Source organism: Ursus maritimus, unplaced genomic scaffold (genome assembly GCF_017311325.1).
Source record: "Ursus maritimus isolate PB19 unplaced genomic scaffold, ASM1731132v1 scaffold_16, whole genome shotgun sequence".
In the NCBI taxonomy this organism is placed as follows: Eukaryota; Metazoa; Chordata; class Mammalia; order Carnivora; family Ursidae; genus Ursus; species Ursus maritimus.
The window spans coordinates 48,686,783-48,704,140 of record NW_024424008.1 but is presented as its reverse complement, the minus strand read 5'-3'; the positions used below and the strand labels follow the sequence as shown (position 1 = coordinate 48,704,140).

General features: G+C 42.1%; 1 protein-coding gene across 2 annotated transcripts in view; it reads left to right on the top strand.

Annotated features, from left to right (window-relative positions):
* The first annotated feature begins 2,713 nt into the window (after positions 1-2,713).
* Positions 2,714-17,358, top strand: part of CBL (Cbl proto-oncogene) — a 78,699-nt gene continuing 64,054 nt past the window's right edge. Inside the window, exon 1 of one of the 2 annotated variants that reach the window (XM_040631129.1) lies at positions 2,714-3,027. In XM_040631129.1, the coding sequence (XP_040487063.1) occupies positions 2,836-3,027 (192 nt within the window). In that variant the 5' untranslated portion in view covers positions 2,714-2,835. The remainder of the gene's footprint in view (positions 3,028-17,358) is intronic. The other variant, XM_040631130.1, reaches the window with a different exon arrangement.

Genomic DNA, 17,358 nt, shown 5'->3' with positions numbered 1-17,358 from the left:
TTTTTTTTTTTTTTTTTTTTTTTTTTTTTTTTTTTTTACAGGGAGCCTGAGGGGCACGGTCAGTAAAGCATCTGACTCTTGATTTCGGCCTCAGGTCCTGATCTCGGGGTTGTGAGATGGAGAGCCCCCCCTTGGGCTCGGCATTCAGCGAAGAGTCTGCTTGAGATTCTCTGCCCCTCCCCCTGTTTGTGTGTGTCCTGCACTCACATGCACATGCTCTCTAATAATTAAATCTTTAATAAAAATTGTGGCTTTTTTTCTTCTTAGAGAGGGGGGAGGGTCAGAGAGAGAGAATCTTTTTTTTTTTTTTTTTAAGATTTTATTTATTTATTTGACAGAGATAGAGACAGCCAGCGAGAGAGGGAACACAAGCAGGGGGAGTGGGAGAGGAAGAAGCAGGCTCATAGTGGAGGAGCCTGATGTGGGGCTCGATCTCATAATGCCGGGATCACACCCTGAGCCGGAGGCAGACGCCCAACCGCTGTGCCACCCAGGCGCCCCAGAGAGAGAGAATCTTAAGCAGGCTCCACACCCAGTGCAAGCCTGATTTAGGGCTCGACCTCACGACCCTGAGAGCATGACCTGAGCTGAAATTGAGAGTTGGAAGCTTAACTGACTGAGCCACCCAGGTGCCCCAAGAACTTTGGCTTCTGCAAGCAGAAACAAAGTACAAATTATACCATTACATTCTATCCAGGTGGTACTGAAGATAATACAAATTGGAAGCCTTAAATGAAGCCAGAGATGTATAGATGACCCAGACGAACCCATACAGGCCCAAGGGTTAATTTCTCACCTGTACTCCATTAAATCTAGCATTTGATGATGAGGGGGGAAAATACTCTGTGTACCCACACTGTGGTAGGTACTGTGGAAGACCAAAGTCAACGAGACAGCTAGCATAAATTAATGTGAGGTAGCTGTGAGAATAAATGGTTATGGAAACTTAGAGGAGGAAAGGATTATTTCTAGCTGGAATGTCTGGTGAGAAAGAAAATATTTGAGTTGAGTTCTGAAGAATGGATTGGACTTCAGTAGCATACTTGAGGCAGAGGGAACGCTCTGAGCAATGGTGATGGAAAAAGAATTGCGGTATTTTGTGACTTTGTGAGTCACCCAGCATAAGATACACATATTGAAATGGTATAAAGCTGCAAGGTAGTTTGGAGTTAGATCATGACTGTTAACTTCATCCAGGAGACAATCAACAGTGTTTGACGTTATTTTTTCTGATGCCATCAGAACTATACTTCGGGAAGACTAGTCTGGTGGTAGAATGGATTGGAGGTGGCAGGGAAACCAGTGAGGAAAAGGTTTCAATAAATAGATCAGGGGAAAGAAAGGGAGGGCCTGCAACTAGGGTGGTAGATGGGAAGTTTTGACAATACATCTAAGAGCCTTGCCTACTCTTTTCACTTGGGAGATCTCTTCTCTTTCTAGGTAGGAACTGTTTAAAGGAAATTGTACTGATAGGAAATGATAATGTTGACTCCATAATCAACCTTAGGGAAAGGCCATTGAATTGCAAAGCATGGATGTCCAGCTGATGGGTCCTTGAGTTCAGAGATTTTTTTTTCCCCCTGTGACAGGAGCACACAATAAACTCAATTCCTTTATCAGTCAAGGGCTTTGTGGAAGACCCAAGTGGGGGATCTAAGAGGGAACTGAGTACTTACAGACACACTAGAGCCGGCAAGCTCCCAAAGAGGAGGCTCAGAATTAGCAAATTAGGGCAGGGCACTTCCTTTTTTAGGAAGAAAGTTCCCTTTTTTCAAAGTTTTTCCAACAGAACTTTTAGAGAAGTGGAAATGACTGGGAACTGCATTTCTGTTCCATGAGAGGAGCGAGTACTCCTCGGGCCAGAGCTCACAGCTGTTTTACAGCTTCTGCGGTCAAGGCCTGGTGCTGGCGGTGCTGACCTGCGGTGCAATGCGTGGAGCCCAATGCGCTGAGCCGGGGAATCTTAAGTACATACTCAATTCCCAGAAAAAGGAACTAGTGTTCAGAAGCCAAAAAAGGGGGAAGTGTTTTGTTTTCAGAAGGTCAAAGGGCCTGGAAGAAGAGCTTGCGGCCTGAATGTCTCAAGCCTTTCTGGGGTGTAATCAGGCTTGAACAATCTGCAGCAGTCACATTCCTGTCCTTGGTGCCGACTTAATGAGTTCAAAACACCAAGGGGTGGGGAAAGAACTTCCGTTTGTCTCCCACAATGTGAAGAAGCAAATGACTTTGAGCTCAATTTCCTCATCTGTCAGGTATGGGGGAAAGACTTGACGTTAAGGTTCTTTCCACGGCTACCTGTCTTCATTTAAACATCCCAATGACCCACTCAAAGAGCGCCAATCTTGCAGCCCACAAGGAACATGGAGGGCTCGGCTTCCGTCTAGTGCGCAGACTCCATGCCAGACCCCGCCCCCTTCCTTTCCCGGCTTCTCCAGCAGAGGGCACAGGCGCAAAGGTTCCGCCTGGGCCCGCCCCCGGGGGCAGGGGAGGGGTAGGCGGCGCGGAAACTTGGCCGCGGCTTTCCGGGAGCTCTGGCTCGGGAGGGGGTGGCGCAGGAGCGGTCGCTACCCAGTCCGGACCAGGCCGCCGGCTTCCCCGAGCTCCGCGCGCTCCTCCCGCCCCCGGGCTCGCGCTCTCGGAAGGGGCGCGCCCGCGCGGACCCGCGCTCCCGTCGCCGCCCACTCCCCTCCCCGCGGCCGCCCCTCCCTCCGCCCGGACAGCCGGCGGCGGCGGCGGCGGCCGGGAGAGGCCCCTCCTTCACGCCCTCCTTCTTTCCCTCGCTCTCAGCGGAGCGGAGCCGGCGGACGCGGCTGGGCCCCCAACCCTCCCCGGGCCATGGCCGGCAACGTGAAAAAGAGCTCCGGGGCCGGGGGCGGCGGCGGCTCCGGGGGCTCGGGCTCGGGCGGCCTGATCGGGCTCATGAAGGACGCCTTCCAGCCGCACCACCACCACCACCACCTCAGCCCCCATCCGCCCGGCACCGTGGACAAGAAGATGGTGGAGAAGTGCTGGAAGCTCATGGACAAGGTGAAAGGCCTGCCCGGGACCCGCGGGAGCAGGGGTGGGCGTGGGCGGAGGGGCCGAGGGAGGGGAAGGAAGGGACAGAGGAAGCTGGGGGAGGGGACGGGTCTTGCGGGGCTGGGGAGGCGAGGAGCTGGGGCGACCCGGCCGAGGGGTGGGGGACGTGGGGGTGGGGAAGAGACCAGGAAGGTGGGGGGTCGGCGGGGGGGGAAGGGCTGCGGTTGGGAGTGGGGAACGTTCAGGTGGTGTGTTTGGGGTAGCGAGACAAAGATGGGGTGGGGGCTGGGGTGAAGGTTAACTGGGAAGCCACCGGGGCGGAAGTGTAATGGGGGGTGCGGAGTTTGGGGCTCTGCAGGGTCTAGGGATGTGGGTCACGAAATCGGCCCCGGGAGGTAGGAGGGAGGGGGAGGGCGAAGAAGGGTGTGCATTTTACCGGCTGGGGCTGTTAGCTGGGTGAGGAGTCGAGCTCTGACTCGGGAATTAACGTTTACGGGCTCTGACTGAGAGATCTGGGGTCAGGACAACTCTGCAGGCAAACTGCGCTCTCGGCGAGCGCAGAGTTTTTTCTCATTAAGATGTAACACCAAGATAAACCGGGATATTTAAATGGGCGAAGGAAGGAACTTTCCTCCACATCCAGCGCTGGGGCAAGTTTTTATTCTCCAAGACATTGGATGTGATCCATTGCTGGTGCTGAGATTAAACCACAAGTTCTGGTTAGAACCATTATCTTCGGAAAGATGTATTAACTGAGCGTGCTGAGCCGCACATTCAGACTCTTTCCAGATTCTGCTTCCAGAACTTCCTCCTCTCGCTGCTTTTAGCTGGGTTCTCCTTTTTTCGTGGCCGAGCTGACTCCTTGTTGCAGGACCTGGCTTTAAGCTTGTTAAATGAGCTGCTTTGATTACCTTTTTTAAAACAAGTGTGAAAAATAACCGCTTATTATATTTGGCCCTTAAGTTTGGCGTTTGGGAGAATTTTACTTCTTTATAGTGTCTGTATAATGAAATATAGTAGTCCAGAGTACTCAAAAGTGTTTAAGCATTTCCAGTGAATTCAATACAGTGTTTCCTTAATATTCTTCACATTCATTAACTAATGACTTATTTTTGAAAAGTAATTAGACGTATCTGGCAAGAACGGTGTTATTTCCTCCAGAGTAAAATTGGTTTTCTTTGGTTCCTCTCTAGGTCTAGGTTCCTCTTCTGTAAGTTCTTCATGGATTGTTTTGGAGTAAAACAGCTAATAAAAATGATTATGAAACACTTAGCAAATATAAATGTTCTGTATAAAAGCTTAATAACTCCGGTGCGTGAATTAACACTCCTGCAGTGCATACAAGTGGTTTCAGAGCCACTTTTTTCAGGGCTGGGGTTTCTTATGTTAAATAATTGGTACTGTAATTAATGATACAAGTATTTGTATATTATATTGGTTGTAGCGCTGATTTCACTATTAGAAATCATAATAAAACCATTGCAGAAAGTTAGGCATGTGAAGGAAACTTTGAATTCTTTGACACCTTTAAAAAAAAAACCACCAAATGTATTCAGTATCTGAAGTTTGTAGGTTTGCATTTTAGGGATTTATAGCTAGGGATTGAAAGGTTGTGGTGGAATATGGAAAACATTTCTGTTTTTAGTTTCGCATGTAAGATGTGTGTATGCAGTATATATCAAAACTACTGACTAAAGACTTTTCCTTAAAAATAAACTTTTTCTCAAACTTTTGAATCTCTGTAAAGTAGTTCAAATAAGATCCTTCTTTAAGTTTAATTCCTTTATTTCCTAAAGTATGTGTATTGATTTATTTTTTCTGCAGAATGCTTAATTATTTGGGAAGAATCAAGAGGATTCATTTTGAGTCCTCTTCAGGTTTTGATAGTTTCAAGGAAAGCAGCTGCCTAGCTTTTCCTTTCTAGTGTTGGGAGAGAGGAATGTTTTATTTTTGTGTTGCTTGTCCTGGAAGGTAATTTTTAGTACTCTTCTTTGCCCCATATCATATATTACTAGTCATGCTGAAATGAAAACGTAGTTGTTCTTTCTGCTGTATTCGTCAGATAGGTTCGTACTGCTCTCCAGATTTTGAGTACTTTTGTAAGTATTAGATTGAACTGTCTCTTCCGTGCTTGCATAGAAGGTCTTTTTTCAGTTTTTTATTGTTAGAGCCTTAAATGTGTCCGTAACCCCTCTTGACTTCATGTGGTATGACGTAAGTGGTAAGGAACTTTCTGTCAAATCCACAAGTGTCCCACACGCTTACTGAATTTGGTGCTAAGTCACCCTCTCTTTCCTGTTTTGTCCTTGTTATTGAAGCTGGGTGGATGCTATTCCAGCCTATTAATAATCAATTTATTGACTTAGCACTGGGAACTGTTGGTGTCCTCCCCTCCCCCAATATTGAATATGTGCAGATGGAGAAGTTGGCATAAGTCACGGGTTCTGGTCAACATAGGCCCGATTTACTAATCCATCGTGGAACTTAAACTCATTGTTGGGAAAATGCTTGTGCTGGACACTTGTTATTAAACAAAAGACATGGTCAGCCCCTGGGATTTTTTTTGTGCTAGCCTAGTATATTGTAATTAATATTTGTGTAAATACTTGAGTGTGAAGAAAGTGGCTAGCAAGAGATAAGTGGGCAGGGGAGTGGAGAGAGAGAAATCCTATAAATTGCCATAAATGTCAACTTGGAAGTATTAAATTTGGCGAGAGATTCAGAATTCCGTTATGGGGTAGAGCAGGAGTTGGCAAACTTTCTGTCGAGGGACAGATAGTAAATATTTTAGGCTTTGCTGGACACATACGTAGTCTTGTTTTCTTTGTTGTTGTTTTACAACTCTTTAAAACTGCAAAAGCCTTTCTTAGCTTGCAGGTGTACAAAGAAGACTGGAGGTTGTAGGTTACCGCCTCAAGTAGAGCAGCCCGCTGGCTGTGTGTTAGGTTCATACTGTGTTTTTCTTTTGAATTAGCTTATATCATTAAAACATGAAGGTGTTGATTTTTTTTTTGATGGGATATAATTTATAAAAGAATTCCTGGGGTGCCTGGGTGGCTCATTCGGTTAAGCATCTGACTCTTGGTTTCAGCTCAGAGGTCATGATCTCCGGGTCGTGAGATCAAGCCCCGTTTTGGCTCCGCAGGGAGTCTACCTGAGGATTCGCCCCCCCTCTCCCTCTGCCCTCTCCCCTCTGGTCGGGTGTATGTGTGCTCCTTCTCTCTCTCTAGCTCTCTCTCTCTTTCAAATAAATAAATAATATTTAAAAAAAGAATTTATAATTCCCTTATGATTTATAAGGGAAAAAAAGCTTCCTTTTAAGGCATGAGTTTAAACAAGTATTTTCAAAACATGCTTCTTCCTTCTGCCTATCTTCTGTTTGTCGTCCCCTCCCACCCCCGCCAAAGTACCTGAGTATCCTTCTGTATTTTGGAAGTAGGGTCCACTAAATAGAATTTATGCTGCAGTATATTTCATTGGACTACTTCCTCCTTCTCTTCTCATCTATCTATCTCCCTCCCTTCCTTCCTTCCTTCCTTCCTTCCTTCCTTCCTTCCTTCCTTCCTTCCTTCGCATGCTAAGTCCCAAGCGTAGTGTTAGGTGTAAATTCTTATCTTCCGGGAGATGACATTATAGTGATGAGGGACCACATAAGTATGTACAAAATGATATTAGATCTCTTAAGTTTAAACATTTTTCTTCTGGGTTTATCTTAACTTCTCAAGATTGTAAACTCCATGAGGACAGCAACTATAATCTGCTTATCTCCTGCAGTGTCCTGCCGTGAGGCCTTACACAATAGTAAGTGCTTTGTAAATGTTTAAATTGCTTTGTGTGTTCCCAAGGAATAACTGAAAAGACGTGGGGGTGGGAATAAATTTTAATTACATTAAACTTATTTCCTGTAGTAGCCCTTTGGTGGTATCATGTCTGTTTAATAGATGGAGACAGGCTCAGAGAGGTTATGTAATTTACTTTAGTGGTGGAGCCCGACTTGGAATCCGGGGTTACCCATCTCCTGAGGCTTAGTTATTCCCTCCATACAGTACCTTCTCGGGTGTACAACAAAGCTGAAGGACAGAAAGCCGTTAATTCGGAAAGTGACCTGCATAGGTATAAAATAATCTTCACACACACGTTCCGCCATTCACACACTCAAGCAAAGTAGACGTTCTCTTTAATATCATTCAGTGAAGTATCGTCTGTTACCTACTTTCAGGTAAAGGGTTTGTGTCTCCAAATTATGTGTACTGGTTCCTTCGCATGGTGATTACAGAGGCCGTACACTTCAGTATCCCTTTATACTCAGTGTATATTATCTGTGGTAGCATTTACCCCTTTTTTCCATCTGTTTTACCCTCCAGTAGAGCTCTTCAGGAGCAAGGCTTTGTCTTAATTTCAGTTCCTGGGCCTAACACATGGTACTTGGTGAATGAAGTGCAAACATTTAACAAAATAAAATGCGCTCAAAACATAGTCGCTCCTCATTCTCTGTATGATTAGCTAGGGGGAGTCACGTAGAGAATCTCTTTTTTTGAGTGCTGAATTCAGGTATCATTTACTCAAAGTAGTTTTACCTTTTTCAGTTATAAAGGTAATATATAGTCTTTGTAAAACATGATTGTGCTGTTAAGACCTCCCCCAAAGGATGTAAAATTCTTCATAATTTCCTATGAAATACGAGTTCACGTGAGCATTTCATGTGATTTGTGATAATTTGGAAGGTATGTAGAATAAAAGGTTGGGCCGGGGGAGAAGAGAATCTGTTCATTTTTTAACTTTGGTTGACGGTTCTGGTAACTCTTGCTATAGTAAAACCTGTTTTTAGTATGTAGTTGGTATGTCGTTAGTATACATACATTAAACCTGATAAATCATGGGCCGATTGGCCCCTTACTCTTCACTGCCAACAGAGTTCGTGTTACATTCAAGCATAACAACGTAGTAACGTTTATACTATGAAAAAAACCCCATTTCCCTAATGATTAGCCTAGATCGTTAAAAGAATTAAGTATTAACTTGAACTGAGTCTAAACTTCAATCATATTTTTTAATGAAGTTGTTGATTCTATCTACATGAGGTTTGTTGGAAGTAGGGGGATTGTAACAAGCAAGTCATTGTGAAATGTTTTCGTGATTAGCACATTTTGTGCTGGAAGGAAATAGGTGGGAGTAGTCAACCAGGAGCACTGGAAGCCAGCCTCAGCTCTGTCCCCACAGTGTTCCTTCCTGCAGCAGCTTCCAAAAGGAGGAAGGGAAAGGGGTGCTAATGATGGCATTGGTGGCGTACACCCACTGGGGATTTCAAGCCCTGGGAAGATTCGGCGCCACAATCAGAGACGCTCCCGAGATTCCTTCAGAAGAAATCCCCAATGAGCGGGTCTCCTCTCTGTAGCTTTTTGGGAGGGTGGATGGTGAGTCTTGCTTCCCTAACTCTGCTGCCTGCACCCTTTCAGACGACTGCTGCTTCTCTGACTACTGCCTTTCCTCTGGCTCTGGGATCAGCCATGAGGAAGTCCTAAAATGAGGCCGGCGTATGGATACTTCAGTGAATGGGCTGGGATCCTAATTCCCGCCTCTTCCTTTCTTAGGCCTACTTTGACTAGCAGTACCTAGGTGTAGCGCTCTTGGTGAAAAACAATATAGGAATCATAACATACACAGAGCAAAATGTAAAAGTCCCCTTTTACTCCCCCCCCCCACGTGACTACCTCTCCAGAGGTACTATTATCTACAGTTTGGGTTCTGTCCCTCCAGTCCTTAATCCCTTTCCCTAACTGGCTCTGAAAAGGTTGGATGGAAGCATTGCCCATGAAAGATTTATCACCTTGAGCAAGTTACTGAGCAAGTTACTGACATTTAGCGTTTACTCACTAAAGCTGATAACTGAGTTCTCATCATTCCTCATATTATAGAGCAGTTTACATTTCACATCTGCCGATACATCAGAAAGCTCAGAATAGTGTGAGGAGAATGAAGCAGATTCAGAGAGATTAAGTAACCTAAGTCACCCCCCTCATACTTTTGTTTTTCATGTGGACCTTGAGCTGGTGTTCAGACTGTTAAGTGATTTCTTAAAAGCCAGTGCTTCTCAGACTTTAACATGAATTCAGACCATCTGGGATTTTTTTTTTTTTTTGAAGATTTATTTATTTTTTAGAAGGTGGGAAGGGGCAGAGGGAGAGGGAGAGAAACTCAAGCAGACTACACTGAGCTCAGAGCCTGATGCAGGGCTTGGTCTCCTGACCCTGAGATCATGACCTGAGCCGAAACCAAGAGTCAGACACCTGACCGACTGTGCCACCCAGGCGCCCCCAGACCATCTGGGGATCTTGTTAAAAATGTAGAGGCTGAGTAGATCTGGGGTGGGGCCCATGATTCTGTATTCCTGACCAGCTCCCAGGTGATGTCCACGCAGCTGGCCCCAGGAACCACACTTGAAGTAGCAAGCCTCAGTTGCTTTTATTTTAGGTGAGCTTGACAGACTTTTTTTTTTTTTTCCTTAAGTAGCAGTAGGGTATCTTGTTTATGTTGAAGATTTTAATTATGTTCTTAAATTTCAAAAGTAATTTGTACTCACAAAATACATTCTTAAGCAGAAGTGGGACTTTCAAACAAAAATGGTTCCTGAATTTTTTGCCTTTTAAAAATTTGCTATCCTGTGGAGATTTACCATGTTAATACCACATACAGGTCTCCCTGAATTCTTTTTTAAGGATCGTATAAGATTACATAATTCTGTTTATCTAATAAATTCATATTGATAATCTTCTAGGTTATTTCTGATTTTTAATATTAGGAACAGTGCTGTAGTGACTATCCATTGTGCAGTTTCTAAATATTTCTTTAGAATAAACTCCTAAAAGTGAAATGTGCTGAGTCAAAAGACTCATACATTCAAGTTTTAAAAATACATATATTAGCGCATTGCCCTCCGAAAATTTGCTTCCGTGCACGATCCTTGTCTAGTTTGTTGATTTAAATATGATTCCTTGTTATCTTAGGTGAAAATTATGTTGGCATCTGTCCACAATCACACTTTTATTGAACACAAGCTGTATGCCAGGTGCTGGTGAGTTAAAGATGACCTGGTGTACTCAGAATCTGGTGATCTAACTTAAGGTGTGCAAAGGGCTCTGGGAAGTCTCTTTGGGAATCACTAGGCAAACCTCAACTTCATTCCTGAGGAGTCAAGAAAGGGGATTGGGAATGGGGAGGGACTTGAGAGCAAATCGGTGCCTTGGCAGTATCCTGAGCCACCGTTGTATCTTAATCAGGGTCTGACATCCAAAAGTGATGCGAAAATCATTTCATCTCTAGTTCATGCTGAGTATTCTGTTTGAAGTTGCACCGGTAAGTCTGGGTAGAGAATTATTTTTTCCTTTAGAAAATAGGATCTGTGTATAAAAACTGGATGGTTAAACTATCAGCACGTGTAGGTTATTTAATATCATACATTGTGTTGGATTTTTTTTCCTTGCAGTTAATGTGATAAATGAAAGTAATGAGATTGGTAATTAGTTATAAGTAGCATAGTGTCTTTAATAAATAGTGTTGGGTGGTATTTGAGAAGTGTTAGGTAGTAATTACAGTTCAAGTCCCTGAATGGAGTTTTGAGAAATCAATAATAGAGAATAGTAATTAGAAGTAAAAGGCTTTTTTCTTGGGGCCATTATCTAGTGATGATATGTTTAAAAAAAAAAAAAAAAGTATAGGTTTCTGATTTCTTTTTTAAAAACATTTAAAAGCCTCACTGTATATACTTGTAAAACTGTTAAACGTCTTCAAGTTTCTGTGTTGATGAGTTTTTAAACTTGAAACTTTAAGAAGATGTTAAGAAATTAAAGTTGTAGGAGGCTTTAGAAATTAATCGATCTCTTTCATTTATAGAGGCAGAAATTGAGACCCAGAGAGGTGAATAAACTTGCTTAAGGTCAACATAGCCAGATTATGTTGGTCATCAGGCTGGAACTCAGATCTCCAGACCTGATGTCCTTCGTGCCATACCTTCTGCTCCCTGGAGCAATAGGGAGCCTTTTAAAACTGCAACCAGATTTTACGTGTTTTATGTTCAACTCAACAAACTGAATACTCATTTTGAAGCATAAGGCTTATTTTAATCACGTTTTAACGTATGAAAAAGTTTGAAATGAAAAACGCTTCCATGGATAAGTTGAGGTCTACAGAGCTAAAAATACTTAGTCATTCATAGTCCTATATGCTTTGAGTTTTCTGCCTAATTGGAAATTCAAGTTCCTTAGTGGTAGAAAAGAGTCTGTGTTCAGAATAGAATTAGGCTTGGGCACTGTTCTCGGTACCTTTTCTCTTTTTATAAATTTAGCTTTTTCCAAGCATAATTTTATTCCTCTTTATTGTGATCATAGCACTTTCCAAATTTTTTCTATTGACCATTGAGCCTTGGCAGAAGCAAAGGGAGGAGTGAGGCCAGTGAGAAGGCTATTATGAATGGACTGTATGGCAGCTGTACAAGGATGCTGCTGCTTTCCCAGAGCTAAGCACGTTTCTTTTTGGCATTGTTTTGAGGGATGCTGTATGTACAGGCAGGAGTAAACAAAAGGAACCATTTTTGCCATTGCAAGACTTGGAAGGCCAAATAAAAGTTGGCCAAACGGAGGACACACTGAGCAGGAAAATATTTTAGCTTTTTAGAAGTTTTTTGTTGAACGTTTTTGAAACTCTGTGTCCATTTATGCTTTGGCTAACTACGACTGCCAATTTAAAGTTCACTAAGTAATAAAGGCAGGTTTTCGCTTTTGATGTTTGTTAACTATTGACTTGAATTAGTCACAGAGCCTTTTTTGAACTTTTTTTCTAGAGATTATACATGTTTAGGGCATTTTCTGTCCTTTCTGGAAGATTTTAGTATCAAAAAAGTAGGTCTACTTACATATTTTCTTTATGGCCTGTATTAGTGTTAAAAACTCAAGAGTTGTTAGTGGAATACTGATTTCCGTGGTCATGTGATGATTCATCTCAAAAAGATCTTTAGAAAAGCAGACATTTAATCTGCAAATGATCTTTATAAGGTCTCATTCAAAGGAGGGGCAAATAATATTTGTGAAGGGTATGTGGTACTAGCTTGAAAATGCAGGCAAATCAAGTGTTTTTGGAGACATTTTTAAACTTGTGATATTTTAAATCTGGTGTGTTATGAGGAGTGTTATGTTTTTCAATGAATTGTCATTAACATTGATTGATTGCATGTTGTAAGTTGTGTATTGTATGTAAGACTAAGCAATTTTAGTTTCGTTTTGTTGTTGAAAGGAAGTATATCTTTTTTCCAGAGGTATTAGGCACATAATGCATTTTAATCTAAACTCTGTGAGGTTAATGCATTTACCTATTTAATAGGGAAAACAGGGGGTGCCTGGGTGGCTCAGTCAGTTAAGCCTCTGAGTTGGGCTCAGGTCATGATTCCAGGGTTGTGGGATGGAGCCCTGCATCGGGCTCCCTGCTCAACGGGGAGGCTGCATCTCCCTCTCCTGCTCCCCCTGCTTGTGCTCTCTCTCACACTGTCTCTCTCAGTGAAATAAATATAAAAAAATAAATAAAGAGGGAGAACCGGTGGGTTGGTATGTGTAGGCCCAGATGTAAATGTAAACTCACTGGGAGCTCTGTTGGATTTGGACCTTGGAACGGGGGGATACTGTAGCTTTTGCAGACTGTGGGTCACCCTCTTCTTGGGTGGCCTGCTGCCTTTTCTCTGTCCTTCCGTCATCAGTTAGCAACTACACAGGATTGGCAAGGTAGCAGTGGCATGAGCCGGGATGGCAGGAGTTATGGTCCAGTTTCTGGGAGTCACCAAAAGGTGGTGTGCGGTCTACCACTCCACATACAGTCCGTAATTCCTGCCCACCCTGAAGATAAGCCCGGTCATGATGAATGGAAATGGGGAGCAGAACTAACACATACTGAGTACCCACTTTATTGGAAACTGCGGGCCTTTCATGAGTGCTTATTGTGAGGTAGGTATTCTGTTTTTGCTGGTAGGAGAGCTGAGGCTCAGAGGTTAAGAAAATTAGTGAAGGTAAATGACCGAAACAGGACAGTTTCATATAGTTGGTTGATGGAATCTTAGCAAAATATGAACACATTTGGTCCTCGAATTTCTAACTTTAATTGAAAACTTAAAAGCTTATATTTCAGGCTTCATTGTAATGTCTCCTTGTTAATTCCCTGCCTATTCCACATCTCTCTCTTGTTCTCTCCACTTTGCTCTCTTCATTTTAGTCTCACTGACCTTTTTATTCCTCAAACAGATCCAGACCTGTTCCCACTTTCAGACTGTTGGATTAGTTCCCTGCTCTGGGCTCCTCTTCTGCTGATACTGCATGGCTAACTCCTTCGTGTAATTTCAACTCTTAGTCCAAAAACACGTCTGAGAAGCTTTCCCTGTTCACTGTTCTAAAGAAGTTGTTCAGGGGATGCCTGGATGGCTCAGTGGGTTAAGTGTCTGCCTTCGGCTCAGGTCATGATCCCAGGGTCCTGGGATTGAGCTCTGAGTCAGGCTCCCTGAGCCTGCTTCTCCCTCTGCTGTTCCCCCTGCTTGTGCTCTCTTACGTATCAAATAAATAAATAAATAAATAAAATCTTAAAAAAAAATAAAGGAGTCGTTCAGCATTTTCTTATTCCATTACCCTATTTAAATTCTCTGCATAGAGCCTGATATTTTTCTTTTCTTTTTATGAAAGTATAATTTACATGTAACATTATGTTAGTTTCAGGTGTATAACATAATGAATGATTCTATATTTGTATACATTGCAGAAAGATCACCACAACAAGTATAGTTACCATCTGTCACCATACAAAGTTACGAAGCTGTTCTCACAAATTTTTTTTCTTTCAATGAGAACTTTTAAGATTTACTCTCTTAACAACGCTCAATTATTCAATACATATTGTGTTATTGACTATAGTCACCAAGCATTACATTCCCATGACCGAAGTTTATACATTTTGCTCCCTTCACCTGTTTTGCTGGCTTCCCAACCCCTTCTCCCCTCTGGCAGCCACAAATCTGTTCTCTATGAGTTTTTTTTTGTTTGCATGTTTATTTATTAGATTCTACATATAAGTGAAATACGATACTTGTCTTTTTCCGTCTGGCTTATGTCATAGCAGAATACCCTCAGGGTCCATCCATGTTATCACAAATGGTGAGATTTCATTCTTTTTTATGGCCAAGTAGTAGTCTCTTGTACATACATACCACATCTTCTTTATCCATTCATCAGTCCATGGACACTTAGATTGTTTCCATATGTTGGCTATTGTAAATAGTGCCGCAGTGAACACAGGGGTGCATGTCTTTTCAAATTAGTTTTGTTTTCTTCAGATAAATATCCACAAGTGCAATTATTGGATCATATGGTAAATCTATTTTTAATTTTTTTTGAGGAACCTCCATACTGGTTTCCATGTGGCTGCATCAATTTACATTCCCACCAGAAATGCATGAGGGTTCGCTTTTCTCTGCATCCTTGCCAACACTTGTCTCTTGTCTTTTTGATACTAGCCATTCTGACAGGTAGAAGGTAATATCGCATTGTGGTTTTGATTTGCAGTTTCCTGGTGATGAGTTATGTTGAGCATCTTTTCTTATGCCTGTTGGCCATCTGTGTGTCGTCTTCGGAAAAACGTGCTCACATGAAGATCAGATTGTTTTTTGTTATCGAGTTGTGTGAGTTCTTTAATGTTTTGGATTAACCCCTTATCAGATACACGATTTGCAAATATCTTCTCCTATTTGGTAGGTGACCTTTTCGTTTTGTTGATGATTTCCTGTACTGGGCAGAAACTTTTTAGTTTGATGTTGTCCCCTTTAATTTTGCTCTTTTGCCCTTGCTTTTGGAGATCCAAGAAATCATCACCAAGACCACTGTCAAGGAGCTTACCACCTGTGTTTTCTTCTGGGAGTTTTATGGTTTCTGGTCTTAGAACCTCCTATTTTTCTTCATTTCTTTTTTATAGTGTATTGCCTGATGGCTCTCAGATTCAGGCGTGTTGTCTTTTTACTTCTGTATCCCAGTGCTTGACATACATGTGTTGAATGGGTGCGTTGAGAAAAACCAAAACCATCAGGAACATTCCTTGTTCAACTTACTGCCTTCATATGTCTGAATTTGTGTCTCAATCTGCCCTCACTCCCTTCTGTTTCAGAGGATGGAGGTGTCCCTTCTTTTAATGATGTTTAATGTTCTTAGCTCTATTGTAGACCTCATTTCCTGTTGTCTTCCCAGAAAGCTTAGCTTTTCATTTATCTTTTTCTCTTCTGTTTTTTTCCTCCATATCATGTCCAATTTTCTGTGAAAATAAAAACCTTCAATTGTATATCTGTTGTAGCCTTTGCTGGATCTTGAGATCTTAGTCTCATTATCAGTCTCCCCTACCTTCCTCCATGAACTACCCTCAGGACGGTTTCATTTTAATTATTTTTATTATAAACGTACATTCTATAAAAATACATCCTGCATTATAAACAACTGGCTTACAAGTGAGGTTTTGGAATGTAACAGTCATTGGAGACTTGTATTTGTTTTATTAGCTGAGTTCTTAACTCTTGCACTTAGAATATAGTTGTCTTCTGAGGTAGTCTTTTTTCTTGGCTGTGTTTTTCCCTTTTGGCTTGAAATCTTTAATAGGATGAGCAGCTTCCTAAAACACTGCTAAAATATTCATACATCAGATATTTTTGTTGATTCAGCTTGTGTTTAGTAGGATTATGTGGGCCTGTTTTTTTCAAGAGTTCAGGAAATGGTGTAAAGAGAATAAAATACCTAGTTTTAAAAATTTACTATTATCTGACTCATTTGAAGAGTCATTGATGATTAGTTATTAAATGGAAATTTTGCAGTTATTCTGGCTGAACCTAATGTTCTACTTCTGGGGGATCTGTCTGAAGGAAATAATCCGATGTATGAAAGAGTAACACGCTCAGCGATGTTCATCACGGTGATCTTTGTGATAGTAAAGACTTGAAAACAACATAAATGTTAAAACAGAGTGTGGGTTGGGGGGGTGGTTAAGATATATTATGGTATAGCCATAGAATGGAATCATTTAGACATCAAGCTTATAATGAGCTTTTGTTGACACAAGGAAATAGATGTCAAATTAAATGTGAAATAAAAAAGATGTCAGACTTCGCTTCTACCACTGTTAGACAACGTCAGATTGTTTCAAACCAAATATATTGCTGATAGCTGGAAAAGCTAGAAGGCATCGAAGAGCTATAAAAGCAGTAAGGAATTATGAGGCCAAGTTCCAGAAGATAAGGAAAGCTCTGAGATATTAGCCTGATGTTTGAGGCTGCCTTGTCCATGAGATGGTGGCTGATTCTGGAAGTGACAATTGGAAGGCTGAGTAGAGTTTTCAAAAGGCTGATGTCAGGGAGGACAAAAAGTTGGAATCAGAGCCTACCAGGGTAGAGGGCCCTGGGAAACTCTTGGTTTGGGGGTTGGGTTCCTCAGGGCCTAGATTGTAGGAGAAAGGGTAAAACAAGTAGACTAGTCTTTATAGGGACTGAGGCCCAGCTTTTCAGTCCTTTCAGTTCTGGAGTAGATTAAGATGATCTGGGAATCCTAGTGTTCCTAGCCTATCTGCTTGCCAGAAGCAAAAGTAAACCCTTTCTGAATAACATCATCCATGGCCTCCGATTGTGTTGATAATTTTTTTTTTAAGATTTTATTTATTTATTTGACAGAGAGAGAGACAGCCAGAGAGAGAGGGAACACAAGCAGGGGGAGTGGGAGAGGAAGAAGCAGGCCCCCAGCAGAGGAGCCCAGCGTGGAGCTCGATCCCAGAACGCCAGGATCATGCCCTGAGCCCAAGGCAGACGCTTAACGACTGAGCCACCCAGGCGCCCCTGTGTCGATAATTTTTTATATGCAATGTCCAACATTCAATAAAAAATAATCAGACATATGAAAAGACGAAATGCAACTGGAAACAGAGAGGAAAAATTGACAATAGAAATATACTCTTAGGACAGGCTGAGATATTTGAATTATCAATCATGGATTTAAAAAAATCTATGATGAATGTGTTAAAGGAACTAAAGACAAAATTGATAATTTTGACATTTGAAATTAGAAATTCTGAAACTGAAAAACATAAGAACTGATTATTAAGAACTCCATGAAGGGGTTTAACAGCACAGATACAGCTGAAGAGAAAATTAGTGAAGTGAAAGATAAATTAGGGGGAAAATCCAGACTAAGCCACCAAGAGGCAGGGGATGGAGAAGATAGAAAAGAGTGTGAAAGACATATGGAACATGGTGAAAAGGTCTTATGAATTAAGTCATCAAAGTTCAGC